Source organism: Salvelinus namaycush, chromosome 39 (genome assembly GCF_016432855.1).
Source record: "Salvelinus namaycush isolate Seneca chromosome 39, SaNama_1.0, whole genome shotgun sequence".
NCBI lineage: Eukaryota > Metazoa > Chordata > Actinopteri > Salmoniformes > Salmonidae > Salvelinus > Salvelinus namaycush.
Window position 1 is genome coordinate 12,102,389 of NC_052345.1, and position 26,391 is coordinate 12,128,779.

The 26,391-nt window shown below is 46.2% G+C and overlaps 1 protein-coding gene across 5 annotated transcripts in view; it reads right to left on the minus strand.

The window, feature by feature from the left end:
• Positions 1–26,391, minus strand: part of LOC120032938 (myosin-10) — a 96,058-nt gene that overhangs the window by 54,759 nt on the left and 14,908 nt on the right. For all 5 annotated transcript variants that reach the window (XM_038979212.1, XM_038979208.1, XM_038979209.1 and 2 more), the window contains exon 3: positions 606–633. In XM_038979212.1, the coding sequence (XP_038835140.1) occupies positions 606–633 (28 nt within the window). The remainder of the gene's footprint in view (positions 1–605; positions 634–26,391) is intronic.

Consider the following 26,391-nt stretch of genomic DNA (forward strand, 5'->3'; position numbering starts at 1 on the left):
TCCTGTCATCTGTAGATATTGGGCGCTAGACTGGAATACAGCCAACGGGTAGGGGTTGTGTGTGTGTGTGTGTGTGTGTGTGTGCCAGAAATACCAAACATTTCCCAGCTTCCCTGCCCCAAGCTTAAGTCTCTTTCCCGTAAGTGTCTCACTGTTCTGTGTTACCGAGTTGCTCCTTTTAAAATAGTTATAGAGGCCTCTGGCTCTGTTCTAGTTCAATTCAATTGATTCCTCTTTCGACCTATAATCAGTGCTAAGTACATTCACGTCGGCTTCAATAAGCTACACTTCATTCTTAGTTGAATAGAGCTTCTGCAGGAATGCAATGCGGCAGGTAATTTCCCCATTTCATTTCCGGGACTAAGTGAGGAAGAGACGCACATAACTAAGATAATTGAATTGTGAATGTTATGCAATTAAGCTGGTGCTGCATGGCCTTTCTAAACCATCTGGTCCAAACCAGTGTGGTATGATACTATGCAGGCTGATTGCAAGGAATCAAACTGAGAAGACACTTTCCTGTAAATCCAGCAACCCACATGCAACACAGAACACAGAAAGAGAGAAGAAAAGGGCTGAGCAGACATGGCTCAGAGGTTACTCACGTGCAAAGAATTGATTGGTCCTCTCGGTCTGGGAGGGAGAGAGAGAAAGAGGGAGAGAGAGGGGGGGGGGTAGTGGGAGAGAGAGAGGGGGGGTAGTGGGAGAGAGAGGGAGAAAGAGAGGGGGGGGTAGTGGGAGAGAGAGCGGGGGGGGGGGGGGTAGTGGGAGAGAGAGAGAGGGAGAAAGGGAGAGAGAGAGAAATGGGGAGAGAGAGAGAAATGGGGAGAGAAATTATACAGTGTCAGCATTTAGCATACTCATCGGCTATGGCCCATTCCCCAAAATCCCTCTTTCAAACTGAAATGAGGTCTTGTACCAAATGTATCACTGGCTGACAGATGTACACCAAAGTCATTTTACAGAACATAGCCAACTTTACTGAGCTTGGTGAGTTTGCCATCAAATGAGATACTCCCTTCAAACAGGTTGAAGGTCATTGTCTGCACCAGGAACGAAATGTAATTTGACTAAACATTTCAAAAGCCTCAGGATCCAGACATTTCACAGGCACACAAAATGGAGGAGGAATCGAGGAGTCTTTCAAAGGAAAGCTTTGTAGTGCCAAACCTCTGCATTACAGAGATAAGGGCTGATAGTGTACCTTGTCGCTATTAGGCTGGGGAATTGAGGGAAGCTGAGTGTAAACCTGCTGAAAGCTACACTCTTAGAAAAAAGGGTTCTTCGGCTGTCCCCAAAGGAGAACCCTTTTTGGTTCCAGGTAGAACTCTTTTTTATTCCATGTAGAATCTTCTGTGGAAAGGGTTATACATGGAACCCAAAAGGGCTCTACCTGGAACCAAAAGGGTTCTACATGGAACCAACAGGGGTCGGTTCCTTTTAAGGTCTAAATAACACCCTTTTGTCTAAGACTGTATGTCGGCTATGTCCATCGGTAGGCGTAATACTGCAAAGGCCATCTTTCTCTGTATTTACAGTCTTGTTATTTTAGAGCCCTGTATCACAGAACTGGTGGGCTGATGACAGAAACACAGCTCTCTAGGAAGAAAGCAGAGCATCAATGTGATTTACAGTCAGCAGGAAAGAGAGAGAGAAGAGAGAGAGGAGAGAGAGAGAGAGCGAGAGAGAGAGAGAGAAGAGAGAGAGAAGAGAGAGAAGAGAGAGAGAGAGAGAGAGAGAGAGAGAGATGCTCTGGTTTAACGGCTAGAGAATCAGGAAGAAGAAGGAGGGACCCATTTGAAGTAACAGCGAGGTTGGGACAGTTTGCAGACAACAAGCCAATCACTGAGCTCCTTCTCATCTAATTGGCTGAGGTGAACGGGGGCACCAATGGGTTAACAGACAAGTTGCGTTTCGATCAAACAGTGTTCCAGTGATTTAATTTTCTTAACTCGAGTGGATTTGATTAATTGTAACCAAATGTGACACTGGGTTGCATAACTTCTTCAGATTACAGTAAGTTACTGTAGAGTCAGAACAGCTCTACACATACTGGTGGTTGATGCTACTGTACATTACTTAACATCTGTCAACATTGCCTTGCACTCCAGTTAATAGGCACTGTGATGGAAATATTTGTGATTTGTTTTGTAACCACATTTTTATTCATTTTGTAATTTTTTCGTTGGGGGGGTACAGGTACAATATACAAATGAATATAATTCAATATTCAGTTCATATCGTATTTACCTGTGGGCTGCCACTCAAAAAAGAAGAAAAAAAACATTTCGAAAAAAGGTACATAAATACAAAGTATTGATCATTATGATCATATTACAGAGTTACAAAGTTATAATACATTTAGTAGGTAAAGAATGATTGCTTGTAGTCCAAGTAATTGCCACCAGATCATGTTTCTAAGACTTCATTCCTCGCACTCGTATAACACCACATAAAGCACTGTCTGCCACCAGGGCAAACTGTCTGCCACCAGACCAAACTGTCTGCCACCAGACCAAACTGTCTGCGGCAAACTGTCTGCCACCAGACCAAACTGTCTGCCACCAGACCAAACTGTCTGCCACCAGACCAAACTGACACAATGGGAGGCATCCATCAGTCCCCGGAAGCAGTGGGCTCCAAATGAACCCAAGGTCGTGGCTGCCGGCCAGGTTAGCACCAGAGAGTGGCAGTAGAGGAGCGTAAGGGGGGTGGTGAGGTGTGAGGTCATGGGAACTAACTGTGGTTCGGCTGCCAGCATCAGCGCCTCCTCAGGCCTCTCAGCTGTGTCACATGCCTGGCAGAGCTGGAGTACCACAGATAAGACAAAGGCCATCAGCTCCCTTCCCTTCTGCAGTGAGTCCCTTCCTCCGGGCTCCAGTGGCTCGCCACTGACGCCAGATAGACCTTTGTGGTCAGTTCTGGCTGTGAGTCTGACGAGGGCTGGGCTCTTGTCACCAAGGCAGAGCTAGGGGCTGACCCACAGTAAGAGGCAGAGCATGGGGCTGACCCACAGAGGCAGAGCATGGGACTGACTCAAAGTAAGAGGCAGAGCATGGAGCTGACTCACAGTAAGAGGCAGAGCATGGGGCTGACTCACAATAAGAGGCAGAGCATGGGGCTGACCCACAGTAAGAGGCAGAGCATGGGGCTGACCCACAGTAAGAGGCAGAGCATGGGGCTGACTCACAGTAAGAGGCAGAGCATGGAGCTGACTCACAGTAAGAGGCAGAGCATGGGGCTGACTCACAGTAAGAGGCAGAGCATGGGGCTGACTCAAAGTATAAGAGGCAGCGCATGGGGCAGACCCACAGTAAGAGGCAGGGCATGGGGCTGACCCACAGAGGCAGAGCATGGGGCTGACTCACAGTAAGAGGCAGAGCATGGGGCTGACCCACAGTAAGAGGCAGAGCATGGAGCTGACTCACAGTAAGAGGCAGAGCATGGGGCTGACCCACAGTAAGAGGCAGAGCATGGAGCTGACTAACAGTAAGAGGCAGAGCATGGGGCTGACTCACAGTAAGAGGCAGAGCATGGGGCTGACTCACAGTAAGAGGCAGAGCATGGGGCTGACTCACAGTAAGAGGCAGAGCATGGGGCTGACTCACAGTAAGAGGCAGAGCATAGGGCTGAACCACAGTAAGAGGCAGAGCATGGGGCTGACACACAGTAAGGTGCAGAGCATGGGGCTGACCCACAGTAAGAGGCAGAGCATGGGGCTGACCCAAAGTAAAGGCCCAGAAGCACAGTTTGGTACTGTACCCATCATATCTACTAGCAGTGAGCTAGATTATAGAGGGAAAGGTGGGAACATAACTGACCAGATTTCCCATATGAAGTTTCATAGCCTAAGTGCCATGTGCCGAGTTCTCAGATTGGACTATAATAGACCATGACCAATATAGCATAAGAGAGAGAGAGCTGCTCACACCGGCAATGACTCATCAGGAGCAGAACTCCATCGTAGCCCTGTAGACAGTCTTCTGTCCAATCTGTATCTCTACCAAGGAGGAGCACTTCTATGTTAGATGGGCTTTTTACCCCTGAAGACATCAATAACCCGATCGTTTCTGGGAATACACGCCTTAATAGGTTTAAAGAGTTTCCATCCAATCTGGGAGAGTCATGATGCGCAGTGGAAAGGTGGACGGAAAGGATTGTGATGCATTATTAGATTGACTCCTGTGAGGTACCGTAGTCAATCATTCAAGACAGGGGTGCATCTCTTCCTTCATAGTATTTAGTATTCAGTGTATTTTCCTGTATTCACCAAAGGAGTAACACTTGTCTCTAGGCTAAACCTTATCAGCTTTTCATGGACGTCAATGACCCAAATTATTTCATTTCTAAATGTTTGATTTGATTTGAGGATTATTCCTATACATAGTGCAATGTTTTGTTGAATATTTGTATATTTGCTTATTGCATTGTTAGGAGCTACTCCAACGTCAACAAAACAAAGGAGATGATCTTGGACTTCAGGAAACAGCAGAGGGAGCACCCCCCTATCCACATCGAAGTGACAGTAGTGGAGAAGTTGGAAAGTTTTAAGTTCCTCGGCGTGCACATCACAGACAAACTGAAATGGTCCACCCACACAAACAGTGTGGTTAAGAAGGCGCCACAGCGCCTCTTCAACCTCAGGAGGCTGAAGAAATTTGGCTTGTCACCTAAAACCCTGACAAACTTTTACAGACGCACAATCGAGAGCATCCTGTCGGGCTGTATCACCGCCTGGTACGGCAACAGCACCGCCCTCAACCGCAAGGCTTTCCAGAGGGTGGTGCGGTCTACACAACACATCGCCGGGGGCAAACTACCTGCTCTCCAGGACACCTACAGCACCCGATGTCACAGGAAGGCCAAAAAGATCATCAAGGACAACAACCACCCGAGCCACTGCCTGTTCACCCAGCTACCATCCAGAAGGCGAGGTAGTACAGGTGCATCAAAGCTGGGACCGAGAGACTGAAAAACAGCTATATCAAGGCCATAAGACTGCTAAACAGCCATCACTAACTCAGAGAGACTGCTGCCTACATAGAGACTCAAATCATTGGCCACTTTAATAAATGGATCACTAGTCAGTTTAATAATGGCACTTTAATAATGTTTACATATCTTACATTACTCATCTCATATGTATATACTGTACCTTATACCCTCTATTGCACCATGCCTATGCCACTCGGCCATCGCTCATTCATATATTTATATGTACATATTCTTATTCCATCCCTTTAGATTTGTGTGTATTAGGTAGTTGGTGGGGAATTGTTAGATTACTTGATAGATATTACTGCACTGTAGGAACTAGAAGCACAAGCATTTCGCTACACTCGCATTAACATCTGCTAAACATGTGTATGTGACAAATAAAATTTGATTTGAGCTAGTAACCAAAGTATTTAGCTGCACCTGCTATAACATCAACTGTACGGGACCAATAAACATTGATTTGATTAGATTTCCTAATTATCTCAGGAATTTCACCCCGAGCTACGAGACGGCGAGATGGGTGCACTACAAAGCATTCCGATGAATTCATGTGAAATGTGGAATTGTCGCTGTGATGTAACAAGTGACGAATGTAACGTGTCGTGTTCAAATCTAGCGGGTCTTCACCATCTCTTAGGAACAGAGAGAGAGGTGCTACTGGTTTCCATCTTTGTCTTGACGCTGTGAGTTTGGGTTGCTGCTGGGCATTCAAGTAGGTACTGTACATCTCCTCTCCATTCATCCTCACTTAGCGGAATCTGTTAGCGTGGCAGCCGGTCATATTAATGTTTGCTTTGCGTCGCAAATATTAATTCTTTGACGTAATAATCAAATTTTTTGACCACATCTAAAGAACTACATTGGAAACCGTTTGATATTAAACCAGCCTCAGAAGCGGGACATGTTTCATTTTCTTCTCCCTTCTCCAAATGGGTTTTCCCCCTCTTCTTTCTGAGCTGAGGCCAACAGCCTTTCACCGTCTCCGCTACAGTCTCTCTCTCTCTCTCTCTCTCTCTCTCTCTCTCTCTCTCTCTCTCTCTCTCTCTCTCTCTCTCTCTCTCTCTCTCTCTCTCTCTCTCTCTCGCAGTGCATGCTGGGTGTTTTTGGAGTTTGAGTGTTTGGTGTGGAAAGCTCTATCCTAACTAACTTTCTTGATTCCTTTCTTTACATGTTATTTTCTATGGTGGAGGGTTAATGCAATATTTGTTTTAGCGGTATCCAAAGTTTTTTTTTCAAAGTTAGGGTGGAAGAGGACAGAGAAACTTTCCTGGGGTTTGGAAGTTGTGGTGTGCGCGATGGCTTCTCAGCCTAGCGCGGAGGAGACGCTGTCTATACAGCATGGATTCAGGTGTGTTCCTGAGAACGGAGTTAAGGTGGAGGAGGTTCTGCTCGCGGTCGGTGAACAGGTAGGAGCTGAGTTTATACATTCTGCTTCTAGAATGAACAAAGCTGTGGTTGTGTTCATGAAAAGGGCTAATTTGGTTGGTAGGCTAATTGCTAGCGGAATATTTGTAAGGGATGTGTTGGTGTCAATTTCACCTCTCTCTACCCCTTCAACAAGAGTTGTAGTGGCAAATTTGCCTCCGTTTATTACGGATGATCAAATTAGGAAAGAGCTGAGTCGTTTTGGTAAGTTTGCTAGCGGTTTCCGTGTACTGTCAGCAGGGTTTCAGGCAGATGCCGTTAAACACGTTGTTTCGTTCCGGAGGCAAGTGTTTATGTTTCTGAACAACAACGAGCAACAGCTAAATGTGCACTTTAAAGTGAGACATGGGGAGGGGCTCTATGCAGGTTTTGCCAGCACAGATAGTCTACGGTGTTTTGAATGTGGGGATTTGGGGCACAAGAGTTTTGCGTGCCCACACAAAGGCCGTAGACAAGGTGAGGGTACAGGCGCCAGTGGGGGAAATCGAGGTCAAAGTGCAGGGGGTAAGGAGATGCAGACAGCAGAGGCTGGGCCTAGTCAGGCTAGAGATGGTGGTGTAGATGAGGTTGGGCCTAGTCAGGCTAGAGATGGTGGGGTAGCTGTAGCTGAGTTTAGTCAGGCTAGAGATGGTGGGGTAGTGGAGGCTGGGTCTAGTCAGGCTAGAGATGGTGGGGAAGCAGAGGCCGGGTCTAGTCAGGCTAGAGATGGTGGGGTAGCTGAGGCTGGGCCTAGTTATGCTATGGAGGGTGGTGTAAAGGGTGCTGGGTCTAGGCAGGATATGGATGGTGGTATAGAAGAGGCTGAGTCTAGTCAGGCTATGGATGGTGGGGTAGCTGAGGCTGGCCCTAGTCATGCTATGGAGGGTGGTGTAGATGATGCTGGGCCTAGTCATGCTATGGAGGGTGGTGTAGATGATACTGGGTCTAGTCAGGTTATTCTAGTGGATGAGGAGAGTATAGTGGGGAAGTGTAAGAGATTAGGGGTGGAGGAGGAGGGTGTCAAGCGGAAAAGGAAAAAGGGTGTGGGCAAAGGCACAATGGAAATGTTGCCTGTTGCTGTGGGTGAGGCCCTAACCAGAGAGAAAGAGCAGGTGGTCAGGGTGGGAGATAGAGAAGAGGAGGAAAGTGAGTCTGAGGAAGAGGATGAGGAGTTATTTTTTTCAGACTCTTCTTCAATTGGCCCGGAGCTGACAGCCAGTCAACCAGAGGGGTCTAAGTACACGTTGAGAGAACTGACAAGGTTCCTGAATGAGACTAAGGGGAAAAAAGTTAATCTTGAGGCTTTTTTTCCTGATCCTAGAAAGTTTGTAAGATCAGTAAAACATGCAATGAGAAATGAGGGGCATGGTGTCCTCTCACCCAGGAAACGGTTTAGGTTGAGGAAGTGGGTTACAACAGTGCGTAAAGGTTTACCTTCAGACACTGTTTAAATGTTTAATTTCTTTCTGACACTGGGGCTTTTTGAGCTTTGCTATTGGTCTATTTCTCTGCTGGCTTTTCTCCCACTTCTTATGGAGACTCTTCGGGTAGGCTCGCTTAATATAAATGGCGCCAGAGATGCGGGAAAGAGGAGTGTGTTGGGTGAATATGTAAAACAAAAAAAAGTACATGTGTTATTTCTGCAGGAGACGCATAGTGATGTGGTGAATGAAGTCGACTGGGGGCTCTGGTGGAAAGGGGCAAGTGTGTTGAGCCATGGGACAAATCTTAGTGCAGGGGTGGCAGTCCTTTTTGCACCGGGTCTGTCTGTAAAAATTTGCTCCTCAAAGGAAGTGTGTAAGGGTAGGTTGCTTGTTGTTAAAGCAGAAATTAACAGCATGGGTTTTGTTTTTATAAATGTGTATGCGCCTAACACAGGGAGAGAAAGAGGGGTTCTATTTGGGAGTCTTAGACAGGAACTCTCACAAGTAGCGCCTGAGGAGACGCTGGTGATCGGAGGTGACTGGAACTGTACAATGGATTTTACAAAAGACAGAAATGGGGAAGAGCCTCATTCAGTGTCAGTGGGAGTGTTAGGGGACATCATTAATCAGTTTGACCTAGTGGATGTTTGGAGAACTAAACATCCAAACACAAGACAGTATACATGGGTGAAGGTTTTTGGGGCTAGGGTGAGTGCAGCCCGACTTGATCGTTTTTACATATCTAGGAATCAGAGCAATAGGCTGCTGGGCGCTACCATTCTCCCAGTGGGTTTTTCGGACCATCACATAACCATGGCTCGGCTGTCTATTTCACCAGGGCCCCGGCAGGCATCTTATTGGAAGTTCAATGTAAAGCTCTTACAAGATGCCACTTTTTGCTCAGTTTTCCAGACCTTTTGGGAAAGGTGGGGGCAGCGAAGAGAGGAGTATGAGTCTCTGAGTCAATGGTGGGATGTGGGGAAAGTGCAGATTCGGCTTTTCTGTCAACAGTACACAGCTCTCTCATCATCAGAGGCTAGGAGAGTATTGGGGGAACTAGAGCGGTGTATTAGTGAGATGGAGGTAGAGATGGTGGGGCAAGGCAATGTAGGCCTCCAGGCTAATTTAGCCGAATTACGTAGGGACCTGGGCAGTTTTTTCCAGGTTAAAGCAAAGGGAGCACTTGTAAGAGCTAGGTTCTCCATGCTCAAGGAGATGGATGCTCCCAGCTCCTTCTTCTTTGGTTTGGAAAGACAGAGCAGTGAAGCCAAGGGTATGCATTGTCTACGGCTGTCTGATGGGCGGGTGACCTCTGTGGTGGGGGAGATGCGGGAGCGGACTGTGGAGTTTTATACTGAATTGTATAGGGCAGAAATGTGTGATCCTATGTGTGCTCAGGTCTTGTTCGCAGGACTCCCTAAGCTCTCTCGGGCACAGAGGGATGAAATGGACATTCCTCTGTTGTCACATGAACTGGCAGAGGCCGTAACCCAGATGTCCCCCGGTCGTGCACCGGGGGTCGATGGACTCCCAGTGGAGTTTTACAAAAAATTCTGGGGAATAATTGGACAGGATTTCTTTTGCGTCTTGCGTGAATGCATCGGGGTAGGAGAGTTGCCGATGAGCTGCCGTCGGGCGGCTCTGACTCTCCTGCCCAAAAAAGGGGACTTGTGTGAACTTAAGAACTGGAGGCCTGTGGCATTACTCTGTGCGGACTACAAGATTTTTGCCAAGGTCCTCTCTAACAGACTGAAGTCCCATCTGGACTCTATAATACACAAGGACCAGACATATTGTGTACCGGGACGCTCAATCACGGACAACTTGTTCTTGATTAGGGACATGTTGGACTTGTCGAGAGGTTCTAATGTGAACTTTGGACTGGTCTCTTTAGATCAAGAGAAGGCTTTTGATAGAGTGGATCATGAGTATCTGTTTAATGTGATGTCTGTGTTTGGGTTTGGGAAGAGTTTTGTGACCTGTGTGAAGCTGTTGTATGCTGGGGTGTCATGTATGGTTAAGGTGGGAGGGGGGCTCAGTAGGCCAGTCTGGGTGAGACGGGGCATTAGACAAGGATGCCCTCTATCTGGGCAGCTATACACACTAGCCATTGAGCCTTTTTTAGGACTGCTACGCAGGAGACTGCAGGGAGTGTGCTGGACAGGCATGGGGGTGGTGACAGGAATAGCAGTCTCAGCATACGCAGATGATGTTTCTGTGATGGTCAGGGATGGGCAAGATATGCAGGAACTAGAGACCAGTCTGAAGGTGTACGAGGGAGCTTCATCAGCTAAGGTAAACTGGGGAAAGAGCAAAGCTCTGTTATGTGGGGCATGGGGGGATAGGGCTCCTCCTCTGCTTCCAGGGGGTTTGCAGTGGGGTTGTGAAGGGCTTAAAGTGTTGGGGGTGTACCTGGGCTCGGAGAGGTGGGTCAGGAAGAACTGGGAGGGGCTGTCACAGGCAGTGGTGTCAAGACTGGCCAGGTGGAGGTGGCTCCTATCCCAAGTGTCATATAGAGGGAGGGTGCTGATAATTAACAACCTGGTGGCATCTTCCTTGTGGCATAAACTGGCTGTCCTCAACCCCCCCGCCGGTCTGCTTGCAGACCTGCAACGCAAGCTGGTGGATTTCTTTTGGTCGGGACATCACTGGCTGAAGGCAGCAGTGTTGTACATGACCGTCCACGAAGGAGGACAGGGCCTGGTGGAACTGGAGAGCAGGATGGCTGCTTTCCGGCTAAAGGCGGTACAGAGACTGCTGTATCATACCGATGTTGGCTGGAGGGAACCAGCATGCGCACTGCTGAGGAGAGCTGGTGGATTAGGGTTGGACCGGCAGCTGTTCCTCATGAAGCTGGAGAGGCTGAGTACAGCAGGTCTCTCAGAGTTTTACTCTGCGGTGCTGAGGGCCTGGCAGCTGCTAAGGCCCATACGAGAAGGGGGTGTGGAGCCTGGGCAGTGGGTGTGGGAGGAGCCTATTTTCCACAACCCAGCCATCCCTTTGAGATCGGTTCAGTCTGCCACCCTGCAGAGGCAACTGATGGCAGGGGGTTTACGAAGGCTAGGTGACCTGAGACTGCTGGGAGAGGAGGGGTGGAAAACCCCGGAGGTCTTGGCGCAACAAACAGGAATAACGTCTCTTAGACTGTTGGAGAGATTCCTGGAGGAGGTCCAGGAGGCACTGTCTGAGCAGGTAAGGGGGGTGTTTGAGAGGCCAAAGGGAGAGGGGCCACCAATGTTTCCGCCACTGCAGGTGACGGCAGAGACTGGAGACTGGCAAGGGGGTCTGGAGGACTTGTTAGATTTTAACACTCCGAGCCTGGGGGAATTTGAGGGGGTGGGAGGTAAAGCTCTCTACAACCTCTGCGTTAAGGTTAGGAACATTAGAAGTCTAACAGGAGTGAAGGCACATCAGTGGCAGGGGGTATGTGGGGCGGAGAGTATGGTGGGTTTTAGATGGAGGGCGCTCTACAAACCCCCAGTACCAAAGAGGTCAGGGGACCTCCAGTGGAGGGTTCTTCATGGAGCCCTGGCCACTAACAGCTGGTTGGCACGTGTTGATCCGGGAATTGGGCAGGGGTGTCCTTTCTGTCAAATGAATGAAACTGTGATTCATGTGTTTTCTGTGTGCACCAGGTTAATGCCATTAATGTCTCTGTTGGAATGTCTGTGTGAGAGGTTGGGGGTGGTTTTTGCTGTTGGGATGTTTATAATGGGATACAGGTATTCGAGTAAGGAGAAAGAAAAATGTGTTTTGTTGAATTTTCTGTTTGCTCAGGCAAAATTAGCTATTTGGCTAACAAGGAGAAACAGGGTCAAAGGTGGGGGGATAACAGACCCTTTACTATTGTTTAATGGGATGGTCTCTGCGCGCCTTAGGGTTGAGTTTGAGTTCTATAAACTGATCAAATGTGTGGAGATGTTTGAGGAGATATGGTGTGTTGGGGGGGCTGTCTGTATTGCTGGGGAAGATGTTTTGGATATACGGTTGTAGGAGAGGGTATTGTTTTTGTGTATGGTGATGTTGGTTTGTATCATGTGGTAGATGGAAAGGTGAGTATGGTACATGTATGCAGTACAGGATATATTTTTATTTTTTTATTTTTAGGGGGGGGTGAGTGTTAAATGAAATGAGAATGTTTCAATAAAGAAAGACAAAAAGTCAAAAGTCTCTCTCTCTCTCTCTCTCTCTCTCTCTCTCTCTCTCTCTCTCTCTCTCTCTCTCTCTCTCTCTCTCTCTCTCTCTCTCTCTCTCTCTCTCTCTCTCTCTCTCTCTCTCTCTCTCTCTCTCTCTCTCTCTCTCTCTCTCTCTCTCTCTCTCTCTCTCTCTCTCTCTCTCTCTCTCTCTCTCTCTCTCTCTCTCTCTCTCTCTCTCTCTCTCTCTCTCTCTCTCTCTCTCTCTCTCTCTCTCTCTCTCTCTCTCTCTCTCTCTCTCTCTCTCTCTCTCTCTCTCTCTCTCTCTCTCTCTCTCTCTCTCTCTCTCTCTCTCTGTGATATTAAGGTCTTTCACACCCCTGGACACAGTAACAACACATGCCTGTGCAATAGACCAAGACCCTTTAAAAGGCATCAGAGGAATTGTGCAATTTCCCTGAAGGTGAGGCTTTGTCTTGACCTGGCCTTCAGGAGGGAACGTTCGGATTCAATTTCTGTCCTGGATGAGCTCATTTGCGATTCCAGCCCAGCACAGTTAACATGATATACATCAATAAAATAACACTTGTGGTGGAAGGAGGGCAATCATTCAACCATGAGACGCTGCACGCACAAACTCTTACAAAATGCTAATGTCCTTCGCTACAGTAGCCGTAACTATTCTAATTTGGCTCAGTATTGTCACAGAGAGAGAGGCCGTCCTGGCCCGGTCTTCTGATGGAGGGAGAGAGCTGGTTTGAAAGAGTGAACTGGAGAGAGGAGAGAGGCCAGAGCTGGATGGGTTGTTCTGGAGGAAGGGATGCCTGAGGAAAACAGGGTGGGGGGGGGGGACTCAGGCACAGCTGGATGGCTCATCAGGGACAGTGCAACTTCCTTGATTTGAGCAGGTTCTTCCTGGCTTTGACGGGCAGGGGGCCTGGCTTGACACATTCTCACTGATGCACAAGGATTTACAGGCATTTCATGGTATGATGTCATCATCCGCTGCTCTACGCATGGCCGTACTGAGAAGCACGCACACACCCCATTATCTCATCCTTCCTGTGTCTCCCTTTACATTCAAAACCCCTATCTCTTTCAGACGCAAACACAGCCCAGACAGCAAGGCTGCTGTGGAAACATCTCGCCCTTTATCTGGCCGGCTGCAGACGCGGGAAGGCTATAATCGATTCAAGAGGACGTTCTCGAATTCCATTCATTCATGCCAATGTATCGACCTTAACAACCTCTCCAAGATCGTAAAACTCTGATGACTATTTGAGGGGTAGAAGCCATGTTGGGCATAGATGGGGAACCAAGCAGAGCTGTTATGTCTGAAACATTGTTTTATAGCCTAGTCATGAGAACCGTTGTGTGGGATTCACATGATTGGTAGTGTTCTTTCCAGCTTCACATGACTTGATTATTTTGGATGGCTTCAAGAGGCTTCTCCACGGAATAGGATAGGATTGGTTGTTAAAATATTTGAAGAGAGAATAAAAATGATTTAAAAACCTATTCAGTTGTACAGTGTTTGGCCAATTCTTTAGTAATGGACTGTCTCATGGGAGGGAAAAAGGCAGTACCAAAGTTTTGTTATTAATGCTCAAAATAATAGAATAATTACTTCATAATTTACAGCCTAATTAACAAGTTAACCACCAGGCTTGGATGGATGACTCTACTTGAGCTCCTCCACAGACCACAGACAACAAAAACAAAACACATGTCACCATCTGTCAAACCTGCGACAAAGTGAAAAATTGGAGGACATCTTGAGCACAGTGGCTCTGTGTGTGGCGTTTGCGACGGAGAGGAGACAAGGAAGGATAGGACGAGGGAGAGAAGAGCAGAGGGAGCTGATCTCAGCCCACAGACAGTGAGCTCATTGTGAGCCTGTGGCCCGCTGGGCCTGGGCCAGCCTCCGCTATTGAAGGCTCATGCCGGCATTAAAGAGAGGCAATGGAGTGTAAACTCTCGCCTCAGAAAGCCCAGCTCCAGAGGTCACTTTTGCTGTTAACAAAGTGGCTTTGAAGGAGGAAGAGCTCAGAAACCAGTTTGATATAAATAGAGGTACAACACATCCACTAGGCCGTGGTGGATAATGAAGACAAACTGGTGGTCTGTAGCTTTAATTGAGCATAGTCTAGTTTTCATCAGTTTCAGAAAAAAGAGAAGAAATGTCTCAAAATTAACTCTGAGCACTGATAACTTATAGCAGACGCACTCTGTAACAAATAAAGGCATCATCCAAGTGTTGTGTGGTGAGCAGTAGTATGTCAGTCAGCAGATACCAGAGTCAAAACCAGAGCAAAATGAAGATCATTGTTGGTTGGCCTGGCTCCTCCAGGGGAAGTTCCAACCGGCCACGAGACAGGGGGGATAGGGCCTATCTCACACTGTGGACTGTGGGCAGACTGCTTCCCCATTACCGCCCCCCCCCCCCCCCCCCCCCCCCCCCTCCTTCAGATCCCCCCTGCTGGATTAATGCAGTGACCAGACTCATGCCATACATTCCAGTTCACATCCCTGCCAGCCACGAGCCTCAAGCTCAATTCTAACGAAAAGTGTGCTCGTGCTGGAAATAGAATGCATATGAGTGAGAGAAAACAGACGTGCCGCGAGTGTCAACAGCATCATAGCGCGTCAAATTAGCAAGAAAGTCTATTTTTCTAGCGTCTACGCGGCGCAATTCTGGTAAAACAAGCAGATAGATTGCATGGGGTCTTTGTAGAAAAGAATTAGGGAAGATAATTACAATTCCTCTATGCTAAGTAGACTAAAGATGTAGTTTATAATGTATTGGGCAGTAAGCTAAGGTCGCAGCCTACCTGTGTTGATTCCATAGGCATATAGCTTAGGCAGGCTATGGCTGGAAAACTTGAGGACCGCTTCGTAGAAGAACAAGAAAGACTTGGTTGTTTATAAACAACTTGGGTTTAGCACAGGTACGGTGGCTCCCGTAGGACATCTAAGGAACTCACAACAATAACTCTCAGGGGCTTCGTAGGGAACATAGATAACTGTTTATTATGGATTTTCATTGGCATACGCTATACAGTGTATGTGAATTGACGCTCGCTACTCTCGCACGCAAATTCTCACACCGTTGACAGGCGTCTGTGATTACGGCTTCACTCTAAGGCAGAAGGCAAGCCTCTCATTCACATCTACTGTATGGATGGACGACACCTGTACTGACCATATATGGACAAATACCTGGCCATATACGAAGAACACCTGTACTGACCATGTATGGACAAATACCTGGCCATATACGAAGAACACCTGTACTGACCATGTATGGACAAATACCTGGCCATATACAGAAAACACCTGTACTGAACATGTATGGACAAATACCTGGCCATATACGAAGAACACCTGTACTGACCATGTATGGACAAATACCTGGCCATATACGAAGAACACCTGTACTGACCATGTATGGACAAATACCTGGCCATATACAGAAAACACCTGTACTGACCATGTATGGACAAATACCTGGCCATATACAGAAAACACCTGTACTGACCATGTATGGACAAATACCTGACCATATACAGAAAACACCTGTACTGACCATGTATGGACAAATACCTGGCCATATACAGAAAACACCTGTACTGACCATGTATGGACAAATACCTGGCCATATACAGAAAACACCTGTACTGAACATGTATGGACAAATACCTGGCCATATACAGAAAACACCTGTACTGACCATGTGTCACGTTCCTGACCTGTTTTCCATTGTTTTTGTATGTGTTTAGTTGGTCAGGGCGTGAGTTGGGGTGGGCATTCTATGTTATGTGTTTCTATGTTGGGTTAAATGTGTTGCCTGATATGGTTCTCAATTAGAGGCAGGTGTTTGACGTTTCTTCTGATTGAGAACCATATTAAGGTAGGCTGTTCTCACTGTTTGTTTGTGGGTGATTGTTGCTGTGTCTGTGTATGTCGCACCACACGGTACTGTTTCGTTTCGTTTCGTTCTTTCATTCATTTTCGTGTGTTCCTTCCTGTTCGTGCGTTCATGTTATATGTTCTCTAGTTCAGGTTTGTTCACATCGTTTATTGTTTTGTAGTTATCAAGTGTTCTTCGTGTTCGTCGTCTTGATTTAATAAATTCATTATGTATTCAGCACCCGCTGCGCATTGGTCCGCTCAATCACCTATAGACGATCGTTACACCATGTATGGACAAATACCTGGCCATATACAGAAAACACCTGTACTGACCATGTATGGACAAATACCTGACAACTGTACTGACATGTATGGACAAATACCTGACCATATACAGAAAACACCTGTACTGAACATGTATGGACAAATACCTGGCCATATACAGAAAACACCTGTACTGACCATGTATGGACAAATACCTGGCCATATACGAAGAACACCTGTACTGAACATGTATGGACAAATACCTGGCCATATACAGAAAACACCTGTACTGAACATGTATGGACAAATACCTGGCCATATACAGAAAACACCTGTACTGAACATGTATGGACAAATACCTGGCCATATACAGAAAACACCTGTACTGAACATGTATGGACAAATACATGGCCATATACAGAAAACACCTGTACTGACCATGTATGGACAAATACCTGACCATATACAGAAAACACCTGTACTGACCATGTATGGACAAATACCTGGCCATATACAGAAAACACCTGTACTGACCATGTATGGACAAATACCTGGCCATATACAGAAAACACCTGTACTGAACATGTATGGACAAATACCTGGCCATATACAGAAAACACCTGTACTGAACATGTATGGACAAATACCTGGCCATATACAGAAAACACCTGTACTGAACATGTATGGACAAATACCTGGCCATATACAGAAAACACCTGTACTGAACATGTATGGACAAATACCTGGCCATATACAGAAAACACCTGTACTGAACATGTATGGACAAATACCTGGCCATATACGAAGAACACCTGTACTGAACATGTATGGACAAATACCTGGCCATATACAGAAAACACCTGTACTGAACATGTATGGACAAATACCTGGCCATATACAGAAAACACCTGTACTGACCATGTATGGACAAATACCTGGCCATATACAGAAAACACCTGTACTGAACATGTATGGACAAATACCTGGCCATATACAGAAAACACCTGTACTGACCATGTGTCACGTTCCTGACCTGTTTTCCATTGTTTTTGTATGTGTTTAGTTGGTCAGGGCGTGAGTTGGGGTGGGCATTCTATGTTATGTGTTTCTATGTTGGGTTAAATGTGTTGCCTGATATGGTTCTCAATTAGAGGCAGGTGTTTGACGTTTCTTCTGATTGAGAACCATATTAAGGTAGGCTGTTCTCACTGTTTGTTTGTGGGTGATTGTTGCTGTGTCTGTGTATGTCGCACCACACGGTACTGTTTCGTTTCGTTTCGTTCTTTCATTCATTTTCGTGTGTTCCTTCCTGTTCGTGCGTTCATGTTATATGTTCTCTAGTTCAGGTTTGTTCACATCGTTTATTGTTTTGTAGTTATCAAGTGTTCTTCGTGTTCGTCGTCTTGATTTAATAAATTCATTATGTATTCAGCACCCGCTGCGCATTGGTCCGCTCAATCACCTATAGACGATCGTTACACCATGTATGGACAAATACCTGGCCATATACAGAAAACACCTGTACTGACCATGTATGGACAAATACCTGACCATATACAGAAAACACCTGTACTGAACATGTATGGACAAATACCTGGCCATATACAGAAAACACCTGTACTGACCATGTATGGACAAATACCTGGCCATATACGAAGAACACCTGTACTGAACATGTATGGACAAATACCTGGCCATATACAGAAAACACCTGTACTGAACATGTATGGACAAATACCTGGCCATATACAGAAAACACCTGTACTGAACATGTATGGACAAAGACCTGGCCATATACAGAAAACACCTGTACTGAACATGTATGGACAAATACATGGCCATATACAGAAAACACCTGTACTGACCATGTATGGACAAATACCTGACCATATACAGAAAACACCTGTACTGACCATGTATGGACAAATACCTGGCCATATACAGAAAACACCTGTACTGACCATGTATGGACAAATACCTGGCCATATACAGAAAACACCTGTACTGAACATGTATGGACAAATACCTGGCCATATACAGAAAACACCTGTACTGAACATGTATGGACAAATACCTGGCCATATACAGAAAACACCTGTACTGAACATGTATGGACAAATACCTGGCCATATACAGAAAACACCTGTACTGAACATGTATGGACAAATACCTGGCCATATACAGAAAACACCTGTACTGAACATGTATGGACAAATACCTGGCCATATACGAAGAACACCTGTACTGAACATGTATGGACAAATACCTGGCCATATACAGAAAACACCTGTACTGAACATGTATGGACAAATACCTGGCCATATACAGAAAACACCTGTACTGAACATGTATGGACAAATACCTGGCCATATACGAAGAACACCTGTACTGAACATGTATGGACAAATACCTGGCCATATACGAAGAACACCTGTACTGAACATGTATGGACAAATACCTGGCCATATACAGAAAACACCTGTACTGAACATGTATGGACAAATACCTGGCCATATACAGAAAACACCTGTACTGAACATGTATGGACAAATACCTGGCCATATACAGAAAACACCTGTACTGACCATGTATGGACAAATACCTGGCCATATACGAAGAACACCTGTACTGAACATGTATGGACAAATACCTGGCCATATACAGAAAACACCTGTACTGAACATGTATGGACAAATACCTGGCCATATACAGAAAACACCTGTACTGAACATGTATGGACAAATACCTGGCCATATACAGAAAACACCTGTACTGAACATGTATGGACAAATACCTGGCCATATACAGAAAACACCTGTACTGAACATGTATGGACAAATACCTGGCCATATACAGAAAACACCTGTACTGAACATGTATGGACAAATACCTGGCCATATACAGAAAACACCTGTACTGACCATGTATGGACAAATACCTGGCCATATACAGAAAACACCTGTACTGAACATGTATGGACAAATACCTGACCATATACAGAAAACACCTGTACTGAACATGTATGGACAAATACCTGGCCATATACAGAAAACACCTGTACTTAACATGTATGGACAAATACCTGGCCATATACAGAAAACACCTGTACTGAACATGTATGGACAAATACCTGGCCATATACAGAAAACACCTGTACTGAACATGTATGGACAAATACCTGGCCATATACAGAAAACACCTGTACTGAACATGTATGGACAAATACCTGACCATATACAGAAAACACCTGTACTGACCATGTATGGACAAATACCTGGCCATATACGAAGAACACCTGTACTGAACATGTATGGACAAATACCTGGCCATATACAGAAAACACCTGTACTGAACATGTATGGACAAATACCTGGCCATATACGAAGAACACCTGTACTGAACATGTATGGACAAATACCTGGCCATATACAGAAAACACCTGTACTGAACATGTATGGACAAATACCTGGCCATATACAGAAAACACCTGTACTGAACATGTATGGACAAATACCTGGCCATATACAGAAAACACCTGTACTGACCATGTATGGACAAATACCTGGCCATATACAGAAAACACCTGTACTGACCATGTATGGACAAATACCTGGCCATATACAGAAAACACCTGTACTGAACATGTATGGACAAATACCTGGCCATATACAGAAAACACCTGTACTGAACATGTATGGACAAATACCTGACCATATACAGAAAACACCTGTACTGAACATGTATGGACAAATACCTGGCCATATACAGAAAACACCTGTACTGAACATGTATGGACAAATACCTGACCATATACAGAAAACACCTGTACTGAACATGTATGGACAAATACCTGGCCATATACGAAGAACACCTGTACTGAACATGTATGGACAAATACCTGGCCATATACAGAAAACACCTGCATTGAACATGTATGGACAAATACCTGACCATATACAGAAAACACCTGTACTGAACATGTATGGACAAATACCTGGCCATATACAGAAAACACCTGTACTGAACATGTATGGACAAATACCTGGCCATATACAGAAAACACCTGCATTGAACATGTATGGACAAATTGTTGCCCTGGCCTGTACATTCAGAAGGACCAGGTCCAACATCCTAAAACTTTGTTGACAGTTTGACTGTAATTCAGCAAGCAGTGGAGCGAAGGATTGCTGGACTTGGCCAATTTTGCAGTCTACAATGTGTGGAGAGGTATGGAAAAGCTATCCCATTATAGCATTAGAGTGGTCAGTTTGTTAGTATAACACCTCAGGAGCAGTTATAAGCCTGTACATCGGGCAGGACTCCAGCAGTGCATAAGGGTCTAGTCAGACTATACTGTATTTACACTGAGTGTACAAAATATTACACTTTCCATGACATAGACTGACCAGGTGAATCCAGGTGAAAGCTATGATCCCTTATTGATGTCACCTGTCAAATCCACTTTAACCAGTGTAGATGAAGGGAAGGAGACAGGTTAAAGAAGGATTTTTAAGCCTTGAGACATAGATTGTGAATGTGTGCCATTCAGAGGGTGAATGGGCAAGACAAAAGATTTACGTGCCATTGAACTGGGTATGGTCGTAGGTGCCAGGTGCTCCGGTTTGAGTGTGTCAAGAACTGCAATGCTGCTGGGTTTTTCCAACTTTTTCCTGTGTGTATCAAGAATGGTCCACCACCCAAAGGACATCCAGCCAACTTGACACAACTGTGGGAAGCATTGGAGTCAACACGGGCCAGCATCCCTGTGGAAGGCTTTCGACACCTTGTAGAGCCCATGCCCCAACGAATTGAGGCTGTTCTGGGGGCAAAAGGGGGTGCAACTCAATATTAGGAAGATGTTTGTAATGTTTTGTACACTGTGTATGTTCTCTCTGACATAGCCTGCATGCACCAATCCTCTCCCCCTTTCTGTTACCATCTCATTATAAAACAGTTAATTCCGGCAAGGCATTATGATTGGTCGAGAGGCGTTCACAAGCTGAAAAGCTGTCCTTCACAGCAAACAGCTGGCAGGCGGTCAATAGGGGGTTGTGGACTGTTCCTCTGTGCCTGGTCCCTGTTAGCCGTCATCTGTGCTTAAAGCAGTCAAGATAACACTCACAAAAACAAACACTGTGGAGTGCCTGCTTGTGAATGAGGTCTAAGAGGCAAAGCCCCTGGCCTCTGAAACGGCCATTAAACCGCAGTGGCAGGGCTTCTGCTATGGGGCCACTAAATAGCAGTGGCAGGGCTTCTGATATGGGGCCATTAAACAGCAGTGGCAGGGCTTCTGCTATGGGGCCATTAAACAGCAGTGGCAGGGCTTCTGATATGGGGCCATTAAACAGCAGTGGCAGGGCTTCTGCTATGGGGCCACTAAACAGCAGTGGCAGGGCTTCTGCTATGGGGTCATTAAACCGCAGTGGCAGGGCTTCTGCTATGGGGCCATTAAACAGCAGTGGCAGGGCTTCTGCTATAGGGCCACTAAATAGCAGTGGCAGGGCTTCTGATATGGGGCCATTAAACAGCAGTGGCAGGGCTTCTGCTATGGGGCCATTAAACAGCAGTGGCAGGGCTTCTGCTATAGGGCCACTAAATAGCAGTGGCAGGGCTTCTGATATGGGGCCACTAAATAGCAGTGGCAGGGCTTCTGATATGGGGCCATTAAACCGCAGTGGCAGGGCTTCTGATATGGGGCCATTAAACCGCAGTGGCAGGGCTTCTGCTATGGGGCCATTAAACAGCAGTGGCAGGGCTTCTGCTATGGGGCCACTAAATAGCAGTGGCAGGGCTGCTGATATGGGGCCACTAAATAGCAGTGGCAGGGCTTCTGATATGGGGCCATTAAACCGCAGTGGCAGGGCTTCTGATATGGGGCCATTAAACAGCAGTGGCAGGGCTTCTGCTATGGGGCCATTAAATAGCAGTGGCAGGGCTTCTGATATGGGGCCATTAAACAGCAGTGGCAGGGCTTCTGCTATGGGGCCATTAAACAGCAGTGGCAGGGCTTCTGCTATGGGGCCATTAAACAGCAGTGGCAGGGCTTCTGCTATGGGGCCATTAAACAGCAGTGGCAGGGCTTCTGCAATGGGGCCACTAAACAGCAGTGGCAGGGCTTCTGATATGGGGCCATTAAACAGCAGTGGCAGGGCTTCTGATATGGGGCCATTAAACAGCAGTGGCAGGGCTTCTGATATGGGGCCATTAAACAGCAGTGGCAGGGCTTCTGATATGGGGCCATTAAACAGCAGTGGCAGGGCTTCTGATATGGGGCCATTAAACAGCAGTGGCAGGGCTTCTGCTATGGGGCCATTAAATAGCAGTGGCAGGGCTTCTGATATGGGGCCATTAAACAGCAGTGGCAGGGCTTCTGCTATGGGGCCATTAAACAGCAGTGGCAGGGCTTCTGCTATGGGGCCATTAAACAGCAGTGGCAGGGCTTCTGCAATGGGGCCACTAAACAGCAGTGGCAGGGCTTCTGATATGGGGCCATTAAACAGCCATTAAACAGCAGTGGCAGGGCTTCTGATATGGGGCCATTAAACAGCAGTGGCAGGGCTTCTGATATGGGGCCATTAAACAGCAGTGGCAGGGCTTCTGATATGGGGCCATTAAACAGAAGTGGCAGGGCTTCTGATACGGGCAGAACCAGGAGTTGGTCCTCAGCCACCAACATCAACTTACAGATGGGAAATAAAAAAATAGACAGACCCAGCAAATCTAGTTTCCCATTTCCAAAGTGGATCTTTCCTGAGAAATGGGTCCTTAGAAGGGAAATGTGATAGGCTAGGCTAGCTAGGCGGATTCATCATTTTGAGAAGTTAGACAGCCCCGGACATCTGGACATTTATTCAGTGTGTGTTGTTAAGTGACCCAGACCAAGGCACCTGGTACAGTACACGTTTAGGAAATCTGTGTTTAATATTTACCTCAGGAGTGAGATAAATTACAGGAGACAGGTTGTGTACTACTGGACTACAGCTGCCACAGCAAGGACAGAGGGAGTGACGGGGAGTGACAGAAAATAAGGAAAGGGAATCTCAATTAAGCCAGAACCTGAGGCCTTGTCCTACTTCAATATTTAGAATACTTAGATCATGGGGTATAATGCAAGGTAACACACACCTGCCATCGTGAGACTGACCTGAGGGAAAAACCCATCAGTTGAAAGTCTGATGACAAAAAAGTAGCCCATTATTAAGAGCTTACGAAGGCCCTGAGGACATTGAACAGGGCTCATTTACTGTATGCTAGCTCTGCCAAAAGCCAATCCATGCTGGGTGACAACACAGAGAGGAATTCTCACTGTGAGCACGGCACATAGTGTATTTTCTTCAGATGAGTGGACAGCCAATGTGGCTCAGACCTGGCTGAGAAACAGAACCAGCTGTCCCGAGACGGGCGACCAACCGCACCGCGCAGGAATTTGGCGGGTAGTGGTTTGAAGTAATTTTTCATTAGTCACACAAACTGAGGGAGTGATTGTGATCTCATCTACAGCTTCCCGGAAAGAGGCCAGCCACAAGACCACCTGCCGGACCGTCAGAAAGGCCCCCTTAGAGCACGGGAGATCGCATTCCTCTAACGACCAGGGCTCAGTCCAAGCCAAGGCCAAAACAAAGGGGAGAACGTGTACCTGGGGCTCCTGATCTGAAGCCATTGTATTCCTGAGCCAAGATGTTCTAATAAATTAAATTCAAGACGAAACATGAAAGGTGTTTCAAAGGGAGAAGCACATGTAGCATACTGAACACTTTGGACACCATGGAACGTTGAGAGGTCCAACTCAGACAGAGATTACATTTCCCATCCCTTGTATCGTTCAATCCAGGCCTGACCGAGGCTGAATTCCACGGGTGAGATCAAACGCATTCCTCAATGTTCTAACGTCATTCCTCTCTCGCTATCCTTGAACTGTCACAACAGAACCAAAAACCAAAAACACAACAGAAAAGGGATGACTTGGCTATAGCTGCAGTCAGTCTCACCCTAACCCCGGACAGAAAAGGAAACGGGTGATCCGCAGGTCTTGCCCTCTCAGTGTCCTGTGTGGCTTCTTTCCTCCCACGCCCAGGGTCGTTAGGAGTCCTCTTAGCCTCCTCCCGCCTCTGCAGACAATGATTTATTCTTTATTCACCCAGAGGATATACAGCAGCCCAATGGCCACCCCTGCATTCCTTGTCATTGAACTGTAATGGCCAGCAGAGAGGTTTGGTCACTGCAAAAAACAAGGGTAATGGATATTCTCTAGCTTCTTCAATGTGGTACAAAGGAGCGTTGGTATAATAATGGTGGAGCGTTGGCATAGTGATGGTGGAGCATTTGGCTCCACTGGCTTAATGCCAGCTGTTTTAAAAACCCTAGAGGGGAAGAGCTATAGAAATGGATCATTGTCAGCATATTCCAGAACTTTATAGGTTTATGACATCAACCACGCTCGTATTATATCTCTAGGGAAAATGGCTGTGTGCTGCAGTATTGCCGGGCCTGCCGTGGATCTCAGGGGAGGCTAAAGAAACAGCTAGACCTCTGCTCTATCTGGAGGGCACGGACGTTTAGGTGCTCAGACTGCAGAGTGTCTCCAGGGACATCATTCCCATGTTTGGCAGCTGGAAACATCAGAGTGCTGAATCTGCTGATATTCAGGGTAAAAATTCCCTGCAGGTTGAATGAGTTTAGGGCCACAAAGACTTGGAAATTGGGGGGGGGGGGGGGGGGATGGGACAAATGTTATCTCAATTCCATAACATATGAGAAAAGCAACAGAGCAGGCTAACTCAATCAAAGCTGTTCCAACTATTAGGCTAACAAAAATCCCATGGTACACACAACCTGTTCCAACTATTAGGCTAAAAAAATCCCATGGTACCATGGTACAATCCCATGGTAAACTATCTAGAACCTAAAAAGGTTCCTGAGCTGTCCCCATAGGAGAACCCTTTGAATAACCCTTGTTGGTTCCAGGTAGAACCCTTTTGGTTCCAACTAGAGCAGCTTTGGGTTCCATGTAGAACCCTTTCCACAGACAATTCTACATGGAACCATAAATGGTTCTACCTGGAACCAAAAAGGTTTCTCCTATGGGGACAGCCGAAGAATCCTTTTTGAACCCTTTTTTCTAAGCGCGTAGAGGAAATGAGGGATTGAATTTGATTAAACACATTAATCAGTACCGTAATTCATCAAGTACTTTCAGCATCCATAACTGCATCTGATCAATGTTCTTCTGAACCAGGTAAAAGCAAGACACCTTTCTTTTTGACAATTTGTTTTTACTTTAGTTTATTTAGTAAATATTTTCTTAACTCTATTTCTTGAACTACAATGTTGGTTAAGGGCTTGTAAGTAAGCATTTCACGGTAAGGTCTATTCGGCGCATGTGACAAATACGATGAGATTTGATTTGATTCCAAAAATTTGATCAAGCCTGTGTTTTCTTGGCTCTACTTGGAATTCCTTAAAAAATGTAGCACGTCTCTTTTTCAATAGGACTAACAACAATCTCTGTGTGTACTCAGTGTGTTCGAGTACTCACAGGATGGACGAGGCGGGCTAGGCACAAAGCCTTGGATTCTTTTCAAAAGAACTTTGGCCATAAAAACCATTACAGGTCTTATTGGTACAAAGTGGGTCAAGGGATGCAGCGGGTCCCAGAGTGTACACACTAGGCCTACATCGTAATAACACACCCACACCCACATTCGCTTTGAGTCTAGACCGTACATTGTACATGAGGTCTCCATCCACGGGATTTTTCCTCCACACCATTTACTTAACATTTCGTTATCTTTGAGACTATAATCAAAGACATTAGTTAATTTAGTGACGGAGAGGGTTCCCATGAGACAAATGTAGGCTTATTGCTCAAAGCTTATGAGGCCAATATAGATATGCCTTGAGTGGATCTAATGTCCTATCCAAACACAAGGGAGAGTCCTTCCAGAGGCCATTCTTCTCTTCAATCTCACAAAGCCTTGCTATTGGACAACTACGTTGCTGAGGGACAGTGTTGCCGTTGATGCGAGTTCAGTCCACTCTTGAAATCCCCATGCTGACATGGGCGTTTCTTCTCTCAACCAACACATGGTTTCATTCAAGAGAACATCAGCGCTTCGCATTTCTTAACGACACGTTCCAGAAATGTTTGAATTAGCCCCTTGTAAATGACTGGACGCCATCAGTCCAGAGCAACGAGGGAGATTATGGAAAGAATCTGGAGAAGTAATTCATGGCAGATGTGTGGGTCTAGTTGTGGT